Source organism: Puntigrus tetrazona, chromosome 11 (genome assembly GCF_018831695.1).
Source record: "Puntigrus tetrazona isolate hp1 chromosome 11, ASM1883169v1, whole genome shotgun sequence".
Lineage (NCBI taxonomy): Eukaryota > Metazoa > Chordata > Actinopteri > Cypriniformes > Cyprinidae > Puntigrus > Puntigrus tetrazona.
Window position 1 is genome coordinate 3,098,489 of NC_056709.1, and position 23,718 is coordinate 3,122,206.

General features: G+C 42.4%; 1 protein-coding gene across 5 annotated transcripts; it reads left to right on the top strand.

Moving 5' to 3' along the window:
* The first annotated feature begins 1,229 nt into the window (after positions 1 to 1,229).
* gata2a (GATA binding protein 2a) lies at positions 1,230 to 15,532 on the top strand. 5 transcript variants are annotated; one of them, XM_043252589.1, is made up of 6 exons: positions 1,230 to 1,635; positions 6,054 to 6,521; positions 7,778 to 8,350; positions 10,486 to 10,643; positions 13,251 to 13,376; positions 14,440 to 15,532. In XM_043252589.1, the coding sequence occupies exons 2-6, from the start codon at positions 6,296 to 6,298 to the stop codon at positions 14,737 to 14,739; spliced, it is 1,383 nt and encodes a 460-aa protein (XP_043108524.1). In that variant the 5' UTR covers positions 1,230 to 1,635; positions 6,054 to 6,295; the 3' UTR covers positions 14,740 to 15,532. The 5 variants fall into 5 exon arrangements, with proteins under 5 accessions (XP_043108524.1, XP_043108525.1, XP_043108523.1 ...); XM_043252590.1 differs by lacking the exon at positions 1,230 to 1,635 and adding an exon at positions 5,661 to 5,893; XM_043252588.1 differs by lacking the exon at positions 1,230 to 1,635 and adding an exon at positions 5,661 to 5,889.
* Positions 15,533 to 23,718: the final 8,186 nt, after the last annotated feature.

Below are 23,718 nucleotides of genomic sequence, written 5' to 3' on the forward strand. Positions count from 1 at the left end.
TGTTTCTTTTATTTCGATTTAAACGAACGACAACTTTAGAAAGACGTTAAAGGCGTTATTGAATGAATGAAATATCACACTCTTCCTTAATTTAATTTTTGATAGAGTTCACGTCACACGGTGCAATCGGCGCAAAAGTTGCATGAGGCGGGAAAAAAAAAAAACATTTTATGCGCAAATTAAGCTCAAGATAGAAAGCATTTAGAAATATTTCCTTCAAAAATACGTGATAGAAATGTAAGAACCGGCCTGTTTCTGGAATACCCCCGTGCTGTCATACTTGTCATACTTAATAAGATATGATTAAGATGGCTATGGAAAGACGTGCCGACTCGTGTCGTGACATATATCTTCACAAAGTGATAGGACTGATAACTGATGCACTCAAATAACCGATAAACAATGCAAAACGATTTATCCAAGTTCGTCGGAAACTCTGCCAAATAAAAAAAAACTGTTATACCGATAAGTGGAAGACAAAGGGAAAAGCGAGGATTTCGTAGATTTTGATTTTTATCGTGGGCTAATCCTACAGGCCCGCTATTTCACCATCAGGGTTAGCAGCCAAAAGAAGTAGTTTCTGGTTTGACTGACTTGAATCCTTCGCCGCTCGCGGTCTCCCGAATGAATGCAAAACAATAGCTGGCGTCGGACATTGTTATTTTGATCATTCCATATAATGCAATTAATTCTGTCGGAGTTCACTCCTCTCGCGCTCTCATTGTGCGCGTGCACTCTTGGGGGAAGCCGGGCGCGAGAGGCCGGAGCTGCACCTGCCCTGCCTGAGCCGCCGCACGCGAGCCCACGGTCTCGTGCCGGAGATTTGCCGAGGCTTTGCATGTTTTAAAAAAAAAAGTTGGTGTTTGTGTGCGAGAGAGTTAAAACTGGCCTGGCTGGGCGGGTGGGTGGTGGGGGGAGTTGAGGTCGACCGCAACGTCGCAACATATTATAGACAAGATCAAGGAGGGATAGAATTCATTAAGATGGGGAGCCTGAAGGCGTCTCATATTAAATAAAAAGTACAAATTTACATATTCAAACGCATCTGCAGCGATTAAGAACCGCGATAATTAAATGCACAAATGCGACGGAGTTGGCTTTTCTGCAAAAAAAAAAAAAAAGAAGTGAGTGTCGTTTGCCTACGCGACGGCCAAAACGCGAGGGTTACGCGCGAAGCCTTTAGCGAGCGGGTGTCGTTTCGTAATTATACGAACGCGCCGCGCATAACAGCTTTTAACCATCAAAGCGCGACCCGGAAGACCAGATTGGCTGACGCGCGGCTACGTTTCAGCAGCCCTACTTTAGTGCCTCAAGTTTCGCCGTTTCCAGAGAGAGAGAGAGAGAGAGAGAGAGAGAGAGAGAGAGACGGCGAGAGTAAGACAAGATAGAGTACGAGGTGTCAGACACTACACTGAAGAAAGATCCTCAGCGAAAGCGTTCTGGAAAGACGCTCGACTCTCTGGAAAGGCTGGCACCGCCGGCTACAGGGGGACCGTGCCCAGAGCCTCGGCGCTTCTCGGAGCACAGCGAATCACCGGCGCTCTGCCTTCAAAGACGGTGCCACACGGAATTGGCCCCCAGGACGCATTTCTCTGCGAAATGTCAAGAGGAGAGAGAGCCTAATCGTAAACACTGGTAAGACGCGTTTTGCGTGGGCTATCATTCGACACAGCGAGCGTGAAGTCGGGTAAAACGAAGAGATTATTCACGCGTTTTAGCGAGGTATTTATAAAGAGGTCTGAAATGGGTTAATTACGATGGGTTAGGGATCGCGGTTTTATTCCGAATCGCAGTTATAATAAAGACAATAAAATGCATTTGGTACGCCTGAATAATAATAATAATAATAATAATAATAATAGTAAAATACATTCATTGCAAAACTATAAGTCAGATGGTTTTGCTAAAACCGTTTGTACGACCACATTTTTTTTGTTATAATAGAAAAGACTAAAACGACAGATTTATATTTATATTTGTGTAGATGTCCATTCGCGTGTGCTAAAAGGATTAATATAATATTATAATGTTTGTTAACATTTTTATTTAGTGGTTGTAATTCAACCCTGTTTGACAGCATGTTAACATGCAAACGCCGCTGTATGATACAACAATTATGAATGAAATGAATACAATTTTACTATTTGGGATATATAAACAGTGCATATCTAAAAAAGAACTTTTAAGATTTATCCCATGCTGGATTGTGTGATTATGATGATGATATTTAACAAACCATGGCGTGCAAAAACCTAATTTCCTGCCAATATTGAAAACGTATTTTTTTTTGTAACGCTTCTAAACGTGAAAGCGAATGTGATGCGATGTGAGCCGAGGAATTAGCTTTCTCTGGAATGCCCCGAGGACGCTCGCTTTAGCCCACCTGTGCTGTTTATTTAAATCATTGACTTCAAGAGCTGTCAACCACAAAAAGGAGGGCGGGCGCGCTGTCATCGCCCTTCAGATTTATGACTGCCACGGGATCGTTTTCCGACGAAACTAACGCTGTCGCTCAGAATGAGAACTTCACAAGTCGGAGAAGACAAAAAAAAAAAAAGCGGCGCGTTAGGATGTAAAAGCATCCGGGGGCATCGTTTAACGCGCGCACAAATACGAGACCCTGCTGCAAAATAATGTGGATTGTTGGATGAAATGAAAAGAGGGTGCTTCGCTTTCAATCCCCGTTATCCATGCTTCAGCAGAGGACAGGAGGCTTGTGACTTTGCCTGTGCTTGTGTCTGCCCCCGAGTGCCCTGTCACAATCTAATTACCCGTGAGTAAAGGACAATACCGCTTCAGCTGGTCTGTGTCATTCCCCCTGTATCCCAGCGCCTGCTTATCTTCACAAACCCTTCTGCGCCGCTCTCTGCCCCCTCCTGCCCTCTTTTAACCCCACGGAGAATGATAAACGCGCGGTGAGGGAACGAACGGGCAAAGCCATTTCACGGCACCTGTTAATTAAGGGAATGATTGCCTCCATTTTCGCGGAGCTCGTTTCCGGCGCTCGCCGTTATTTTCGATGCAATTAATTTAAAGCGAATTAACGTGACGTCGCGGGCGTGGTGTCGCCGTCGCGGCCACGCGCGGTGGACGACCCGAGTCGCGTTACGTAAGAAATAAAGTCTGAATCCGCGGACGCGCGCACGCACGTTCGCAAGGGTGAGTTAGGGTCCTCGCGCAGCCGGCGGTAATAACTCCAACCCTAAATGCTAAAAAGGACAATATCTTTTGTTTTAACATCGAGAGCAACCGGATTAGCGCGGGTAGTTAGTGCAGGTATTCACTAAAGAATATTTAGCCTAAGGTGAGCTAAACTTAGAGTGGTTATCGGTGCTAAAACTGATGGCTGAAGCTAGAAAATCAATCGGTATAATTAACGCAATTAAGAGATGGTACTGAAGCTAGCCCTGAGACGGCATACATACAACTAAAACATACGCAGAAAAAAATACATTATTAACGATTAGCGATAATAAATATGACATTTGAATATAATTCAAATAACCTTTAATGGCTGAGGAGTGTCACACCTACGGCTTTTACGCGCCCAAACATTTGTAACAGCCTCGTTTTTGCAAATACTCTTTTTGCACAGGCTATTATTTTTGATCAGCACTAAATAAAGCGCTTTTGACAAAAGAGGCCATTTCAGACGCCTCAAACATCAACTTCCGTCTATGGCCGCATAATGTGGTACTGCACCTTTTGATTGTAAAACATGCGTAAAATGAATCGTTGCGTTAAAAAAAAAAAATAAGCGTATTATTCTTCACATTCCAAAATTTGGCTTCGGGTTGCCGGGGGCTTTTATGCTGTTTAGGGCCTCTGGCCAGAACCCAGTGTGTTAAAAAGGGACTTAAGCATCTGATACTGAAGTTCTGTTTTAGTGTTCGGTGTTGTATTGGTGCCTAAATTGATTCTAAAACTTATTTTTTTGCACAGCTGTTCTGAGTGCATTACATTCTAGGTAAGTCTTTTGCAGCCCATCTATAATTTTTTCTCCTGCTTTACCGAGATACAGTGACGTCAAGTCACGGCGTCAGAGTGGCGGCCGGTAGGGGCTCCGAGCTCGCGCTTCAATTATTGCCTGTCAATCATTGTTGCTTCAGAAGAGAGCACGCAGACTAAGACCGCCGCTTTAAATAAACAACAACAACAACAACAATGCTAATAAAAATGCACATCATCCAACCGACACGCCACGATCATTTAAATCGATGCGTTATGTCGTACAAAATTATTCAAACCCGATTTCTAAAAAAACCCAAACTTAGCTAAACTGGGTTTAAAAAAAAGCCCAAAACAACGCCTTTCTGGAACGAGCTGGAGCGCCCTGGTAGACAAGTTGATCTTGTGTTCTCTTTGATTGATCCAACCAGACAAGCTAAATGAATAATTAATATCCACAAAGCGTTGCTACAAGCGGCGCGAGGCCGCAGAGCTACCAAAGGTGAGAAGCGGCTACCCAGAGGAGCACAGAGGCGCGTCATCTCGTTAGAAACAGGCAGTATGATTTTATTATGTTTCTTTGTATCGGCCTCAATCCAATGCATTCGAAACGTGCAAAGTGGGAAAGGTCGCTTTTCTCGAATGGACAGGCAGTAGCCGGGCAAACGCAGTGGTCGGGAGGCGAAAGCTATAAACTCTAAATGCTAATGAAGTCTTCGGCTGACTGACCTGCATCCACGGTTTATCTAAACGCTTATCAAGCTGGTTGGCGACGTTCTGTCTTTCTACCTGCGGTGGGCAAGCCCGCTGCTTGTTTTGCCACGGGATAATTGTAAGCAAGAATCAACGAAGCTGCCCTAATGGCCACCAATTGGCTCTATTCGGACCTGCCCATGCGACCTGTCGGCACCACCAAGAGACTGGCCCGCTATTAATATGTAAAGCGACGTTTGATCGCTTGAAACGGTATACAAAGACAGTGTTTTCACAAGAAGAATGCGGTGACAACTAATTTAAAACAATTAGACGCGCAAGAACAATAGCCCCCAATTTAGAGACCATAAAATACTCCTCCCCAATTAATGCCTGAGGTGCCGGGACTTATGTTTGTTTGCATTGGGGCATATATAGCCTGCGACACTTCAGCGATACGGGTTTTGTTGTTTTAAGCAAACGTTAATTGCCAGGCAACAGGTCTTAATCGCATTAATCATTTTTTTAACAAACATTTATGATGACTGGAGTGAATCGCTCTTTTTTAGGCCAGTATTAGAGTCACTGCTAGAGACACTATTTGTATAAATAAAAGTAGGCCTAATCTACCATATACGGGTTAATATTATTTTTTAAGTTGTAAACAATTATTTTAATTGCCATTTTTATTTTGTTGGATAAACGTTCCGATGAAGGCTTTAAGGCTCGTGATTGCAGACTCTAAGTAAAAAAAAAAAAAAAAGACAACATTATCACACGTCACCAAGCTCTAAAGAAAGGTAAAAAGATCTCGATAGATTGCTCCGCTGAATGATGAGCCTCTCAGCTCTCTGAATGTGGAGCACTAGGCCGAGAGTCGCCGTGGCAGATCGGAAAGCGTGATGTCCGAGCCAATGGCAGTCATCGCGATCTGCTATTGGTTAACGGAGCCATCACTGCCAGCCCGCGACCCCGCCCATCTTCGTAAGATATGGAATCTACTGGCGCCAGATCCGACAGTACACAGGCGCAATTCATTAATGAGACTTCTCTCCGCTTCGGACAGCCGTAGATTTTTTTTGTGTGTGTGAGGGGGGGAGAGTTTAACAATCGGGCTGTGGACAATTTAAACCAGTGGCGAATTACGAACGTCAGCAGACATCTTGAGGATTAACGTTCTTTTTGCAAGAGAACAGCACGGGAAAAAATAAAACTTGGGATCGCAGTGCTGAAATGCTGCTTTGCGCCGTGAGTACGTTTCGGTAGATCTTTAAAATCGCATACGCTTAAACCTCCAATGCAGCGTCTTTCTTTAGCAACCCGTTTTCCAAAAAGTTCACAGGCGATATATTGTCTCGCAATGTACTAAACGTTAAAAACTGACACGCATTTTGTTTGTCGCTCTCTTACAGGTGTTCCTGAGCGTTGCCGAAAGCGAAGGAGCCGGAGCTCTATTTCTCCAAAAATAAAGGCACGTGCGAAAAGCGAATAGGGAATCGCCAGCTGCGGCAGTAAACTCACGAGATACACGTTTTAATTATTTAAAGGACCGCGGTGTCGCTCCTGGGTCTGTTAGCGACCGAAAGGTTTTCAAGTAGACGTCTAGAAAACAAAACTTCCCGAAACATTTTTTCGGAGCGCGGACGATCTAGACATGGAGGTTGCGGCCGATCAGTCTCGATGGATGGCCCATCATCACGCGGTACTCAACGGCCAGCACCCGGAGTCCCATCATCACGGGCTTACACACAATTACATGGAGCCCATGGCCCCTCTTCTGCCCCCGGACGAGGTGGATGTGTTCTTGAATCACTTGGACTCGCAGGGGAACCCTTACTACCCCAATTCTCGGGCTAGAGTATCATACGGACAAGCGCACGGTAAGAGGCTTCTTTACGTCAAATATAGCAGGCTGCATATATCTTGATGATTGAATATGCATATTTTATTATGCAAATTCCTAGACATATTTCAGCCACACAGGCTACATTATCATGCACAAAAAGGTTTTTTTAGAAATTAAGTAACTATTTGTTTATTTATTTAATATGCCGTTTGCGCTATAAGTGAACTTATTTATAAAATAGCATGTCCATTGCTGCCGTTGCTATTATTTTATAATTTACAGACTATTTAACTTTAGTAGAAAATCCTGAACATGTTTATGGCGAAAGACGTTGGTGGTGGTTCTTGGCTGTATAAACTACAGGCCACTCTTGCGCTTATAAAAAAAGCGTAGTAAATAAAATACATCGTTGATTATATGTAGTATCAGCTGACTATATGTTAAAGTAAATATTTAGCACGACCGTGTTGTGCGCGAAAGGTTTCGATGACTTTTACTCTCGCGGGCTTTGAAGCGTAACGCAGTGCGGCCTAAAAAGCGGACTTTTTACGGCTGAGAGGTGTAGATACTCAACTAAACACAGGCCGATGTAAACGTTGCTGTTGTTTTGCACAAAACCATAATACCTACGCGCACCGTGCGTCTGAAAGAGACAAATTATCCGAGAGAAAGGATGACAAAAACGTGTCAGCAACGATAGATGTCGGATTTCTTCCTCTCTGCGGCGCGAACTGTCATCTCCACGAGGTGAACGTAAAGATAAGAAGAAAAAGAAAATGTCCAGCGAATGACTTGATGAGGAAAGGGAAGTTCGTGTCAGGGAGAGAGAGAGGGGGATCAAGGCACTTCCCGGATGCCAAATCAAAACGAAAAATTCCTGATGAACTTCTTAGTTCAAGTGTGTAATTTGTGCGAACAGCAAGCTGCGAGAAGGCTTCGTTAAAAAAGTTGCGGCATTGTCGGTTTTCTGAGGAGATTTTAAATCTGTTTTTTTTTTGTTGTTGTTGTTGGGAAAATCACGCAGAGGCGAAAGAAAATACATTTTAAGCGTTCGCTTGCGGTTCGAACTGAAAGAGTGAACCATCTTCGGCGGTTTTGTGCGTTGCGTAACTGATATTTAACTTTTATTTGATCTCAATGTCAAGTTTGTACTGTTCGAGTACGGAGTTAACAGGTGAGAAGTGAACGTTGGATATTTTGGTCGCTGAAACAGCGGAGTAAACAGAAACGTTGCTGGCGGTTTTCATTTCGGGTCGAGTTTTATGCTCGTTTCTTTCTTGTGTTCCTCAGCTCGTCTCACGGGAAGTCAGGTCTGCCGACCACACCTCATACACAGTCCCGGTATTCCTTGGCTAGACAGCGGCAAGGCAGCGCTCTCCGCCGCCCACCACAACGCCTGGGCGGTCAGTCACTTCAGCAAGCCTGGCCTGCACCCCGCCAGCGCCGGTTACCCTTGCAGCAGCAGCTCCAGCACCGCTCCCGTCTCCTCCCTCACGTCCGCGACCCACTCCAGTCCACATCCCCTCTACAATTTCCCCCCGACCCCACCGAAAGACGTCTCGCCGGACCCCGGCCCTTCTTCTCCGACCTCCACCACTGCAAGAATGGACGAAAAGGAGTCCATCAAGTACCAAGTGTCCATCGCTGACGGGATGAAAATGGAGGGATGTAGCCCTCTTCGGGGAAGCCTGGCTATGAGCGCCCAAACACCGTCCACGCACCATCCCATCCCAACCTACCCGACGTACTCCCTCCCCGCGCCACACGAGTACGGCGGCGGTCTGTTTCATCCTGGTACCCTCCTCAGCGGATCCGCTTCAAGCTTCACACCTAAATGCAAAAGCAAGACGCGGTCGTGCTCAGGTGAGTTTCATTAGCTCTGACCCGACCACGAAGTGTAGCAAGAAAAGCACGTTTTAGAGAATGCCAAGGAAGTTATACTTATAAAAGACAGTTAAACGTGGTCAAATACAAGGCGTCCTGAAAAATGTACTGGCCTACTCCCCCTTTTTTTTTACTGCAGAGGTTTTTTTTTTTAAACACGAATTCGACTGCCATTTTAGAAATCTCCCTTGAGGCAACACTACACCGCAATTTTTGAATTATGACAATCGACAAGTTTCCAGCTTTTAAAAAAATGCCGCGCCAAAACACATCAAGGTGTCATTCCCAAAATATAAAAAGCGGTTATCGCGCATGAACTAATAACTACAGACAACTGCGTAAGCGTTCAGTCCCCCCCCACACACAGCCTATATTTAACCTGTATTTTCGATATTTTTATAAAAACGTATAAAATCGATTTTTTTATAAAAAGCTAGCCTCCATTTTGCAATATGTTGAATGTAATTGCTGGCGAAGACAATTCCGTTTAAATGATGTAAATGATTAAGTTAACACAAATGAGTTTAACATTATATACGTATATCGCAAGGGATCGAGTCAACGAATAATCAATTAATTCATTAAAATGAAAAAAGTCATCTCCACATCAACAAAGGCCTTTTTTTCTTTTCTTTCACTCGTGAGGTCTGAAGTTGAATGATTTTATTTAGGCGGCCGCGTGTTGCCTCACGCTGCGTTTTCCTTTAAATTTAGCCCTTATTGCGCCTAAAACGTTTAGGAGTCACGACGCTCTGGCTCCAGTCATATCCTGTATACCTTCAGCTGAACAAATCACGACATACTCCCCCTCCGCCCTCCCACGACCCCAGTACTAACAAAACCCCGGCGGGACAGGCCCACATAGGCGAAAGGACCCTGCTGTTTGTTGTGCTTATTCATGCACGACTTCGGCCTGATGCGCTGCTAACGACAACTTCATTCTGATCTATTATTTAAACACTTGTCATTACAGTTAGGTTACAGATATTACTTCTGGGTAATTATTATTATGTGACATTAAAAATAAAGCTCTTCAGAAATTAATCAATAGTAAATATAGTTTTATTATTATTATTATTATTATTATTATTATTATTAACCTCAGAAAAATGCAAAAACGCCCTTATCATTGTTTAAACATTTTATGTAGGCTGTTTATTTATTTAGCCAACCTACCATACGGAAAACATCTTGTTCCGAAAATATTGTTAGGATTGAATGGAACCGTTTTGAACTTGATAATTGTTTTTCATCGTTCTCTGGCCCGAAGAGATTCAGCGTAAACAGTCAAATCAGTCCTACAAACACGATGGGGCACTTACGGAAGAAAAAAAAAATCATTTATTTAAAAACAATATCGTATAGATGGTAAATGTGCATTTTCTAATTATCCCATTTGCGGGCCCATTTTCGCCACTTGCAGGGCCATTTTTTAAGTTTCGGTGAAACGCGAGTAATAGGCTACTTCTGACCACGTCGAGAAAATGCGATGAAAACGAATGACTTGCAAACACATCGCATGCACTTCAAAAGAGCGCCCATTGTCCGGTTGGTTCTTTTCTTTGGTCGGGGTGGGACAGCGACTATCTCACATTATAATGTGAATAATGGAGAGGTGCTCAGGGGAGTGAGGAGGAAGAGCATATGAATTAAAGCGCACGGCCCTTTCCAGCAGGTTAGGGTGCTTTACTGTGATATGACACCTGAGAATGGGACAAGCCAGGACAGCTGGCTGATAAACGGGGGGGGTGGGGATGAACACACATTTTAATCACTTTCTAGTCTTAAAATTTAAACTGCAAAAAGAGCCTGGTATTTGGTGTTGCTTTTGCAGCGGACGAATGAAAAGGTTGGTAATTTAAGAGCAGAACCTGCGCGCGCTGCTCATTTTTCATCCACGAACACGTTCGCAAATTCCGATATCAATTATGTAACGCCTCCAGCTCGGATGAGAGATTCCAGCGTTGGATGCCGTGTTAGACCCTGTTTAATTAACACGGGAGTTGTTCGTCTTTGCCCAGACCGTGCCTTTGCGTGACCCCCGCGTTCCTGTATTGTAGATGGAGCGTGGACCTCTTAATTATATAAATTTCCCTTTGCTTTTCCTCCACTTGAATTCTGCACAGAGGGGCGTGAATGTGTGAACTGCGGAGCCACCTCCACCCCGCTGTGGCGGCGGGACGGAACGGGCCACTACCTCTGCAACGCGTGCGGCCTGTACCACAAGATGAACGGCCAGAACCGACCCCTAATCAAGCCAAAGCGCAGACTGGTGAGTCCACGGGCCCTCCAGAACCCATTCGGTTCCCCACGCACACACACACACACACGCACGCGCACGTGAGAAAGAGGGCTAAATAGGAGCGCTGCGCAGAAAGCCTGAGCACAATTCCAGGAAAGTTATATTTTCCCTATAATCTTCCTGGAATTGTTTGTCGCCCTCACCCCCTGGTGATCCCCTACTCTGCCTGTTACAATACTGCTACTATTGCCATTGTTCCCGCTATCATTATTGCTTCTACTTCTGATACTGTCACTGATACCAATGCCCATGCCGGTACAATTATCACCACTCCACACTGAGAGAAACCTGTTGCCTCGCTATTGTCTGAACGCATCTGTTCGGATCTAGAGGTTTGATCTGCTGTTTAGAAAGCCACATGCCGCTGGTTTTGTTTCGTGCGGCTGGCTTATGATGGTTCCATTTCCGGCAGCGCGATTATCTCGTTTAATCTTGATGAGATGTTTAAAAGCAGATTTAGCTCAGATTTGATTTACGCGCTGAGATGATCGATAAAAAGCAACACTAAAGTTTCAAGATTATTATTTATTTAGACGTGCGAAAAGTCGAACTGCGTCAAGCTTTGGTTATTAATCAGCTTTTTTTCAGACTGCTTATCACTCATATTTTATTCAAATATAAATCATATTACGTTGGAATGAATCGCCTAGACAGGATGACTTTTTTTTTATAGCATCGGGATTCTATGAAAGCAGACGATTGTGAAAGAATGCGATCTATAGCTACGTTTTGTTCTGTTCACCTAATCTCATTTGATCCTTTAGCGGGTGAAACTCTATATCTCCACCTCTGTCTCTTTACTCTGCTATTGAGTCATTTTCGCAGTCTCTCAAAGCGTGATGTAATATTATCACAGAGATTCATTTCGGAGACACAACAAGCAGTTTAATTGAGTGAGACCGTCTTTTTCTATCAGCCATGTGTCATAATTTAATTTTCACTTGGCTAAGTGACCATCAGAGTGTAAATACAAGCGTCTCAGAGGGAATCTTATTTCCAGCGTCGTAAAAGAGAACCACCAGCTTTGTACCGAATTACAAATAGTGACATATCCAAAGAGGAATTCAATTATGAATTTAATTTCTTATTATTTTTAGTAGATGCAACATCCCCCCCCACCCCTGTATATGTTCTCATGGTGAAAAAGGCCACAGGGTTTTCCATGGAGTCAGTGTGCTTGCCCATGCTTTTGCATTTTGGGCTGAAGTGTTTTCAGAGCGCTGTTCAAAGGCCATCCAGTTGTTTCCTATCCGGATATCTGCCCGGGCCCGATAAGGAAGCCAGGCTCCCGGGTGTTTCCGTCTTCAACAAACCCGGCTGAATTTTCTCTGGCCCCGGCAGGCCCGAATGACATCTACTGTAAAGCGATTATCAGAGCGCTATGTGTGAAGGGGCTGGGGCAGGGATTGGAAAATAAATGGATTTATACTCTTTGCTCTCTTGTTTGTCATGCTCGACTGGCACTGAGCTGAAGTATCGGAATGTGCGTGTTTTTGTTGTCGTCTGCGTTTTGTTTAATTTCACTCGCAGCTTCGTTTTTTTTTTTTTTTTTTTTTTTTTTTCGGATCCTATTTTTTTTGTTGCAAAGGCTCAATGGAAATTATGTAAATCGCAAACGAACGCAAACCGCGAGCGCTACGTGCGTCGGACTGCGGGGAAATCGCGTCGCGCGCTTGTAAATGTTTCTCGTTATGTGTGAAAAATTGATCCGTGATGGACAAAAAGCGAACAGGGGATGGATGACCCGGCTTTGCGGTCGCCACGCCCACCGACGCGTTTGATTCGCGCCGAAACGTTAGAAATGAATCATCTGTCTAACGCGTTTACCGGAATATGGCAGAATTTATTAGACACGGGTCAAGAATGAAACGAATTTCACCGGGCTTTTTTTCTAATCAAGGTAAAATTGGAAAATTGAATTGAGCGCGTTTAAATGCGCAGAACATGCTATATTTAATTAACCCAAACACGGAGGCCTAAGAGATTTCATGTGTTTAATGTTATTTGGGGAGGGTTTTGAAATCCTGTCTGGTGCGGAAGACGTCACCCCATCGGATTCTGATCACGAATGCGTTTACTTCAACCCAAAGCAGCCCTTCATTGATATTAGAAATGCAGGAATTAAGTCCACTGTAGGCCATTTGACGATTGGATCTGGTACAATAAATAAAGATAAAAAAATAAAATAAAATAAGACGCCAAAAAGGCCTCGTGCTGCTGTAAAAAAAAAAAATTTAAAATAAAAAGAGTTGCCTGTTTAGGATTTTATACGGTTGTCGATTAGCTTTAAAACTTCACGCAACAACCTGATCGGAATAATAACACGCTCACCCGTACGGGATGTGTAATCGGTGTCAGGCTATACCTTAAACAGTTTAAAAGTATACACTGCCGTTTTGAATAATGGATGTTTTAATTTAGCACACAGCATTGACAAAAAAAAAATAAATAAATAAATAATATATATATATATATATATATATATATATATATATATATATATATATATATATATATATATATATATATAATTTATTTTTATATTTATATATATATATTGTTTTTTCTTCTCTACAGTCTGCTGCGAGGAGAGCTGGCACCTGCTGCGCGAACTGCCAGACAACCACGACCACTCTTTGGCGGCGCAACGGGAACGGTGACCCGGTGTGCAACGCCTGCGGGCTCTACTACAAACTCCACAACGTGAGTATTAAGAGCCGCAAACACTGAGAGTGACAGCGAAGTGGTCGAGTGGGCGGACAGCTCGTATCGATCGAGGAGAGGGAAGACTGAGGCCGGGCGACGCAAAGCCGGCTTTCTCTGTCAGACGGAGCCCGTTGACCGTTTTCTTTTTAGATTAATCCAGCTTTGTTTCAAAGGAGGGCGTTATTCCCAGGAGGGACGGCAGGGCGGGTCTGCCATTCAAGATACGGCGTCAGTTATAGGCTATCAATTCGGAGTTGTCTGAAACTAGCCTTTTTAATGTTAAGCTCGGCTGCGATCTATTTAGCAGACGAATAAATACATTTCACCTTAATGAAACGAGCGAAACAAAAGGGGGGAAGAGAAAAAAAAAACGGAATTGCGTGACAGCTGAGCCGCCGAATTGCTTTTTTCGACGTCTAGTTGTCGTTTGAAATTCAGCCCTGAAAGCATGAAAGACCGCATTATACACTTTGATGCAGAATTTGTGTAAACGCTATGATTAATAAACGCGCAATTCATGCAATCAAAATTTTAGATAGACGCTATATCTTAACACAAGCGAAAAAGCTACTTTTTAATGAATTAAAAAACACTGATTTTGTTTTATGTGACCCAGGAACACGAAACCAGTTTTAAGGGTCCGTTTTTTAAATGGATATTTACACGTCGATTGAATAAATAAGCTTTGTATTGACGTATGGTCTTCAAATCTGGAATCTCAAAATATTGCCTTTGCAGTGCATATTACTAGTCAGATATTGACTTTTGATACATTTACGGTATCTACCACAAGATATCTTCAGGGAACATAAAATCATTAATATCCTAATCTATATTTTTGATCCACACAATGTATTGTTGGCTGTTGCCATGCTACTTATGACTGGGTTTTTGGTCCAGGATCCCAAATATTTGATATAAAATTCTAGATAACAGTTTTTTTATGTAATAAAAATTCTAATGTGCAGTCTTGATCTACTGTTGAAGCGTTACTGTTCTACTTAAAAGCATCTATGCTCGTTGCGCTCCTCATTAATCAACGCTATCTCTTTTCTCGTAGGTCAACAGGCCGCTGACCATGAAAAAAGAAGGCATCCAAACACGCAACCGAAAGATGTCCAGCAAGTCCAAGAGGAGTAAACGATCTGGCGAGGGTTTCGAGGAGCTCTCCAAGTGCATGCAGGACAAGACCTCTCCGTTTGGCAGCGCCAGCGCTCTGGCGAGCCACATGCCACACATGGGCCACCTGCCACCGTTCAGCCATTCCGGACACATGCTGCCCACTCCGACTCCCATCCACCCCACATTCAGCCACCCTCACCACTCCAGCCGCTCTCCCGCCTGGGCCGAACCTCACTGAAGACCCGGCGCTCGCTCTCGCCTTCCCCTCGCCGGGGGGGCCCACGCGTTAGCTCCTCCATACCGAAAACCTACCACGCAAAAAACCCTCCCCTCCTCCTCCCGTAACGAAACCTTCCATAGGTGAGGGACGCGAAGGGGTCTCGTTCCCGCTTGGGACACCGCAGAGGAAGGTGTCATCTCATCGACAACCACGTCAGCTTGTATAGAGGACGGTTTGCGCGTTTTAAGAAGCGCCTCTCCCTTTTCAGACACTGAGGACCTTCACGGACGGAGCAGAGGGAGAGAGAGCTATCTTTGCTTTTAGCTTTTCGTTACGTTTTACTGAGTCACTTTGGTACTGTCCTGAAAGAGAGGATGTGTCTTTGCAGATTCACTGCGTGGCAGTTCCTTCTCAGAAACTCTCTGGTTACGGACTCGCTCTGACTCTCGGGAGTCAAAGAAAGAGAGAAGACCACTAAGTTTATCCCCCCCCCCCCTAACATGCTGGAATACACCCCCCTCGGGCATGATTCCCTCTGAATGGACTCTATGGATACGACATACAAGCAAAGAAATGTTTATAAAGGTTAATTGTTATTATGGTTATTGTTATTATGATAATTTATTTTCACTCTTTATCTCTTTTTTCGCTTTCCTCAGAACACATTGTTATATAATAAATATTATTTGATTGTTATTGATTAAAAAAAAACAAAAACACTGACCTATCCTAGCCAAGGCGATGTTGCTGAGCTGTACGTTTTTATCATTTTCCATTACACAAATAAAGGAAATAAAGTTTTAATACTTCATCCTTTCCTATACGAGCACTTCCTTGCTAACGTTACGCGAAAAGTCGGTCGCTTTCTCAAACGGGAGGCGTTTCCGCGGGACCGGTTCGATCATTTAACGTTTTCCGATTCCAGGGCGTCGTGTTTCCAAGCGGTTGATGTAGTTTGACATGAGAAACGCACAAACACGCTCGGATACGCTGCTGTTCCATATACGCAGTGTCAGAGGGAATTTCACCTAGGCATCGCTGAGCTCTAGTAGGTAAGCGATATCAGATGCGCAAGCTAAGTGCTTGTCCGACCGGGGAAAGAAGGAGACCTCTGTGGCATATAAGCCCCCCCGGGGTGCTTCGGGTTGACCCAGACAACAGTCTCCAAACATTGGGAGGGTTCCAATCACATGCAAATGCGTAGAGCCATACTGTACGGACTGCTTTTAGACGGACGAAGTTGTTGTCCCCGTGTCCTTCTTTTCATCTGACCCACTCAACCCCCTCGCTTTTGGCTTGTCTTTCTGGAGCCAAAGGAAAAGTAAGCAAAAGGACAGCAAGTTTTTTGGTGGGAGAGAAAGAAATTGAGACAAAAAAGAGAGAGAGAGAGGAAGGAAAGGCAATCAGTCCAGTCCATGAACAAACACGTGGGGGGCAGTTTGGAGCCTTCTCCCACAGATGTGCTTGCAGCTGAGGCTTGCAGGAAACAGCTCTTAACCCGGTCTCATTTTCAAGCTATTTAACTCAGTGCGGCGACTGAGGAAACCATCAGCCCAGCCAACAGTTAATGAGAGAGACCCAACAACAGCCCAGACCTTGCTGAGGAGGGCCGACTTCAGGTCAACACTGACTCTTGCACAAGTGCAGATATGCCCATCCCCCATCCAAACGATCACACACCCCTCTATTCTATTCTATTCTATTCTATTCTATTCTAATCAGTCTTTGCTTAGGTATCAGTCTATAGGCGACCTGATTAATCTTCAATGTTTTCTAAAGTCCAGGACCAGTTCAACATCAACGGCAAAAAAAATCTGTTACTCACCTGTTAACAAAAAGTTATTTTTTAAAATGAAAATCAATGGATATCAGTTTAAAACGTAAATGCTTCAGAAAGCTTATAAGAAGTTTACGTTGCCCAAAACTTATTTTATTTTTCTCGGGTGAGACACCAAAAAGATATTTTCTATATAAAGAAAATGCCAATGGGGTGCAAAACAACACTGGTTTTCACTTATCAGAATACTTTAAAGACCAAGTTATTAATAATGTTAAACATCACCTTTATAGTTGCATAATATGGAGCTGACACGTCAACAATTGCTTAATTTGTTTCTATTTTATTTCTCATTAGTCATTTATGTGAAACATACACAAGGGATGCCTGATAAAGCAGCGTTTGCGAGCGCAGTGCTGCTTTATTTTACAGCTTCTAACACACCTAGCGGCAAAGAATGAATTAGCATTTTCACTCTGACCAAAGCGAGCGGGCAATAATCGAATATTTCATGGCTTGGGATTCATTTTAAAAAACGTCTTTTGAGAGACAAAACTTTATGCACTACGCACTTTCAGGTTTAAAACCTTGCGGGATGCTTTCATAACAGGAAAAAAAAAAATCCTTAATAAAACACCAATTAAAAATGACAGATATTTGCCATTCTAGAAACTTGGAGAAGATATATTCAAAAAAGTGAGCGGATAATTGCCTAAATCTTTCATAAAGTCCGCAGTATTCTGTCGAACCGATTAAAAACCTGTTTGTAGTTTTTGCAGCAATAGCCGACTGTAACTGTTCAACAGCATTCCTGCTGTGTGTTTACCAGTTATAGATGCCACTGGGCTTTTCTGTTTGTGTGTGTGTGTGTGTGTGTGTGTGTGTGGAGGTATTTGTGCGAGTGTGTGTGTGCTGTTCTCTTTGGCCAGGCTCCCAGAGCATGAAACATCCAACGGACTCAAACAGGGCACTCCTGAGGGAACTAGCTGTCTTCCCCAAAATAATAATGGGATCGAGCCGCGTCAGAGAGACGGGAGAAGGAAAAAGAGAAGCTTTATTCAGTGTAGAGGCTGAAGCACCGTGACGTACTCGCGCGGTTCCACGTGTGTCCTTGTTCTCTCCGTCCCCATATGTGTGTTTTCATATAAGTGGCCTGTTTTTAAGTATATGTGTGTTTGGTCATGTTCAGATTTGAATACTGCTCAACAAATACTGCACTGTACAGACTCTCTGAAGTATAATATTATCCATGATTAAACATGTGCTAATGCACCATTTGTATTCATTTTGGTTTGGGGTGCATATTGGTTCAAATTAGTGCAATGATTAATCGTGATTACTTGCATCCAGAATAAAAGTTTTTGTTTACATAATATATATTATATATAAAAACACGCATACAGTAAATATTTAGAAAATATTTACATGCATCAACATGCATATATATATATATATATATATATATCGTATAATTTCTAGTATATATATTTACTTAACATATTTTTTTTAAGTCTATACATGCATTATAAAAATACACAGTACACACACACATATATTAAGCACATAAACCTTTATTTTGGATGCAATTAATCAATGCCCAACACTATTTTTCTTTCACACATATATGGAATTTAAATACAGATTAAACTATTTTCTTAAAAGAATGATAAGAATAAAATAATCCGTGTGTTAGTCCACTCTAGTGAGAGCTGTGGGGGTAAACTTTAGCATCTTTAGCATCCTTGTTAGCATGAATGCTTCCCCTGCTGGAACGTCAATCCAGCTCGGAGCAAGCAGAGCCAAAAGGGTCAAGCATATACTTCCCAATTATATAGCAGACGAAAGACAAAAACAACAGAAAAGCAGCATGTGGAAAGGGTAATATGTCCAAATATAAAACAGTAGCTAGACTCCTAAAATATGCCTTTAACGGACACTTTACTACTTCATGCGGCCACAAGAGAGGTTATGATGGACGTACATCCGAAATATATGAATTTTACACACATTCATACTACACAGAACACTTTTAAACGGTCACAAAGACAAAAGAAGTATTAGAAAGTGCGCAGGCGGCGTTTTCGAATACAAATGGCAGCATAGCATCGCGGGAGAATAAATCATAAGATTAACATTGCGCATGGAGGCAAGGAAAGATCTATGTATTCTACAATAACAACAATATTTTACTTCGAAATTAAGATGCCTAAATTATGACTACGGGTCTTTTACCGGCGCGGTCATATAGTACGGCGGAATGAAAGCACGGAGACTTATGACTAAGGCTTCAGAAACAGCATGGTGGCCTCTCGTCGCCGAGCCACGAGAGCTTTATGAGCTACAATCAAGACGGGTCTCCTCTTCTTTTCATCCTCTCATCCTTCCCCTCTCCCTTCATCTCGTTCTCCTGCCCTCCCTCGCTCCCTTCATGTATTTGTTTATGTATTAAATTGAATTAAAGGAATCAAAAGGTGGCGGGGGCCGAGCGCACACAGACTCGAGTTATGGAGCTAAAGATGAAAGCGTAAAGAAGCGAGGAGAGCGGTTCAACCACAGGTCTCTCGCAACGTACGGGGTCAGACGCTTGACCTCATGCAAACATGCTTCAACCAAACACGCCGTGCCCTCCCTTTCTCTTTTGTTCTTTCTCATTTTCTCCGTCTCTCTTTTTTCGGTCACTATTTCTGCACCCCGCCAAGGAAATAAGGAGTCATATCCTACGAGGAGAGAAAGGAATTTCGCTCATTCCTAAGGCACTTTTCTTTGTCTCCAGAATAAAACGTTTTTCTGTGTCAGTGGTTTGAAATAAAATGTTTTCCACAACGCCCGTCCTTGTTCTGCGAGAGCTCATGTGACGGCACCGAGCGTATTTGCTTTAGATTGAAACAATTTTACTAGATTTAACCGAATTTAAAAACACAAACATTGAACTGACCTCTGCCTCCGCTGCGTTTTTATTACAGATAGGCACTAGAGATAGACAGAAAGAGAAAGGACGGCCTTTTCACTCTTGGGCTCTCTGTCGGAACCGCTGCAAAGGTCACGAGGCTTTTTTCGGATGATGTGCGGGGCATCCCAGATCGCACGCTCTCACCTACACAAACACACATGCACGCAAATCACACATTGCATTAGTTAGGTATTATTAGCTGAACTTCCTCTTTCAGGGCTGACATAAATTCATAGAAATATGGTCCCTTGGCAATCAAATGCCAAGCAAGGGGTGGAGTAACGGTAACTATGTTCAATAGCCTGAGAAAAGTAAGTAGGAGGGTATGGTGGTTACAGCATGTGTTCTTCCATTGTTTCTCCCCCAAGAGACACATTTATAAACACACATACACGTGAAAATACATACACTGGGGTCCTAAAGTCTTGGGTCACAAATCGGGCATTTTATTATCATCATTACTTTAGGTCGTTAGTCACATAAGTACATTTCCTTAGACGAAACATCTCCTTTGATCGTCTGATGTTCTCGGATCACGGTCGGGTTCGACAAAAACGAGCTCAAGTTGTAATATTTAGGAAGTATAGGAGATCATTTTTCTTGAGCAATTTGATGAACTTAGTTTTGATGCTCCTTTGCAGCTACGTCAGAACTAACGCTTATTTCACAAGCGTGGTTTTCTAGCGAACGTATTTGGCTTGCCGTCCTCGACGGGGGGTTCGAACCTGAGGCTTGGCTTGAGTTCAGCTCCCCATTGTGGTGCTACGTTGAAGGAGAATAACAGAAATAGAGGAGGAGATGGGAAGGTGGAGGGAAGTTGGAAGAACTGTCAAGAACTTGGAAGGACTGCTGACTGACTCTTAGTTGAGGTTAGGGTTAGCAGAATAAGCTGACATACTTTGTTGTGGGAACATCAAAAATGTTAGCAAATATTAATTAGGCTATTAATACTCTGAATGGGTCAAAATTGCAGATTATTCTTTTGAGCCAAAAATCATTAGTGTCATTAAATCATTTATTAATCATTAGGATATTAAGTAAAGATCACGTTCCATGAAGATATTTTGTAAATTTCTAACTCGATATATTAAAACGTATTATGCATTGCTAAGAATTTTATTTGGACTGTATTTAGATTTTTGTGCCCCCTCATATTTCGTATATTCGAACGGTTGTATCTCAGCCAAACATTGTCCTATCCTAACAGTGGAAAGATTATTTATTCAGCTTTCAGATTATGTATATATCTCAATTTCAAAAAATTTACACTTATGACTGGTTTTGCGGTCCAGGATCAAGTTTCACGTCAACTTCAAAGAAAAATGTAACAAATCAGGATTTTTGTTGGTTTTTGATCTGCAATTTAAAACAAAGCAAAATATAAGCATTTTTATTGGTGGAGTACAGTAACATTTCTTGCAGAATAGCAAACTGGAGGAAGCCAGCCCCTCATACTAAAGGCCAGGACAAAGCCAAGAAACAATTTCAGCTCTTCTCTCGTTACACTTTGCCGTTATTCCCCTTTAGTTTCCTGTCCATGCATAAGGCAATTGTTTTAAACCTGCAGAAAGGGCGAAAGGGAAAGTTACAAAACTACAGCTACCAAATTGTTTATTAAGCCAAATGCAGGAAGCAGGCAGGAAAGCACTTTTGGTTTCACTTGGGTGACTGGATGATGAGACAATACCTTTGTATGAATTGGGAGAGGTGCTGATCTGTATTAAGAGATTCTGACAGAAATCACCATTTCTGTGGATGGTACTGGTTTTGGAATTGGGTATTTTGAGTGGTTGCTAAGGTGTTCTACCATACCTTACCCAGTAAGAAAAACATATCAACAAGTCTCTGTAATATTATGGTCTCTAATAATAAATCGGCTTCAATGCACACTGTGTTTCCCCCCATTTTTCATCTAATTGCCTATAGAGCACGTTTTCTACAGTCAACATGATATCAGGCGCTACTCATACTAAAGTGTTCAAATTCTACGAATGAGCAACGGTCATGCTTGACTTAACAAAGACCACTAAGAACAGTAATAAATGATTCATTTATGTACAAAAATAAAATTCCTTAAACAAAAACCATTGGCAGAAATCAGAGAATCTGTGATTGCTTCTAAGAAATGTATTTCAGGAACAAACCAGATGCAGGTATCAGGATGTTGCTTTCTTTCCGTTTCATTTGTCTTCTTTTCCCCCTTTCTTGCAGCTACTTTGTTTTTCTCACTTTCTCTTCACCGATTCATACCGCGCTTGCAATATTCTTAAACCAAATCGCTATACAGCCAGCAAGCTCAATACTTCTGGTGTTGATCCCCGCACGGCACATTCCTCACACGTGCGCACGCATAACCTCACAAAACAGGAAGTGAAAAATTAAGCAGGAAATACTTGTATCGTATTATTAGGTTTTAATAAGCCCCAAAATCTGTTAAAATGGTGTAAAGTGCATTTTTGTAAATGGTCTTCGGCTGACTGCTTGTCACACTTGGTTGTGTGTGCCTGCTTTGCAAAACAGTACATCTGTACTTTGCACACTGTACTGTACACTTCAGAGATGGAAAGAGTGAAAGAGAAACATGTCACGTAAAGAGAAGTGAAAAGGTTAAAAGGGAATAGAGAATAGGGGTTTCACATAAATACTCGTGGTTAAGGACTACCTTTATTGCTTTTTGTGGTTTTCAGATGGGGGTGAATGTGTTTGTGAGGCCCACGATTCCCAATTTTTATCGTGTCAGCATGCAACGTTTTGTCCATAATCCATAATCGTGAAGCCTGAGGGCATATGACGTGAAGTTCTGCTGCTGGATTGTCCAGCGTCATGGACAATAATATACGTTTAATATAATTTCGGACACTATCCAAAATGTTTTATTTCTGCCAATGTTAAGTGAAAACCCCCTACAGAAGAGGTCTGTGCTTGACTGTAAATAAAGTCTAAAGTTAGAGGGTGTGGTCCTGGTCTTGACTGTGCTCTGTGAGAAAATGGGTCGACATGCCCACCTGGGACAGGAGTATTGTATCCTTTCTCTACACTGAGAAAGCCAGAATTGGAATCTTTCTTTGGAGGGGGCTCATACAGAAGCTGTGAGATAGCTAGCATCACATTTCTTTCTTTTTTTGGACAAAAAAACAGCTACTAACAGTCGAGTCAGTCATTATGCGGTGATATTCATGTAGCAGACAATTTTTTCCAAAAAGCAAGCAAACAATTCAGGCACTGATTTAATTACTGCACGCACCAGAAATCGGACACTGGGATGGTCTTGGGATGTTGCATAAACATCTTCGTAACAAACTACACTTCTACAATTTTGTGGATTCTTGAATGTTATGAATGTTACAGTAAACCTCATGATTTGTTTGTCATGTTTGATTATGTGCTCATAATGAGCTGAACGCACTGTCAAACAAAAGTCAACACAAATGTTTGTTTCACCAACATTTCCAGGGGATCTTTTTGCTGTTGAGTTGGCGTTTGTGTTCTCAAGCTGACAAGGTAGAAAAATCAATATTTCTGTTATTTTTATGCTCAACATCCCTTTCCACAAAACATCATAGTTTATATTGTGTCCATTACAGAACATTGATTGTTCATAAGAGTGCATCGTGAGTACTAAATAATACATTGCTCGATAGGATTAACACTGTGTTTCGGATGTTAGATGTTTCTAGTTGTTATCTATTTTCCGACCTGGGGCATAAGAAAGAAAAACAACATAGCAATGTTAACATTAGCTTAGCAAATTTTCACATTTTTTTGTAAGTAAACTGCAGGCGATAAAAGATACTGCAGTGCAGTCTTAGCATGATTTAAGGTGTATGATTACCTACAGTGAAGATAAATCAGCTAAAAATGATTAATGTGTACACAAATTCATGTAAGAGCAATAGAGCTAATAACTAAAACCAATCAGCCGAAGATTTAATCTATTTTCAGTCTTTCTTTGAGTGTAAACTTTAGTGCTTGTCTTGTCAGTGTTAGCATTTCAGCTATTAATGTTTACATAGAGTCAACAAAGCATATAGTCAAATGTTTACATGTAGACAACAAAGCATCTCATTTATGAAACTATGAATTGAAAGCACCCTTATATAGAAAAGCAAGAACTCATTTGCATTTCTCCTGAAAGAACCAATATTGAGGCTAGCATTGAGGCCACTCTCACCTGTGAGAGGTAACATTTAGCAGCTTCAGCAGTATTCATATGTCCCACTGGAGACACTCTTGCATTCAATTCATCCTCATGGGACACACAACATTCAGG

What these genes read in the sequence shown, in the direction of transcription:
- gata2a (XM_043252589.1), top strand. Translation starts at nt 6,296, where the DNA reads ATGGAGGTTGCGGCCGATCAGTCTCGATGGATGGCCCATCATCACGCG. An exon ending in ATCATACGGACAAGCGCACG is followed by an intron (nt 6,522 to 7,777) that starts GTAAGAGGCTTC and finishes TGTGTTCCTCAG; the next exon opens with CTCGTCTCACGGGAAGTCAG. An exon ending in TCAAGCCAAAGCGCAGACTG is followed by an intron (nt 10,644 to 13,250) that starts GTGAGTCCACGG and finishes TCTTCTCTACAG; the next exon opens with TCTGCTGCGAGGAGAGCTGG.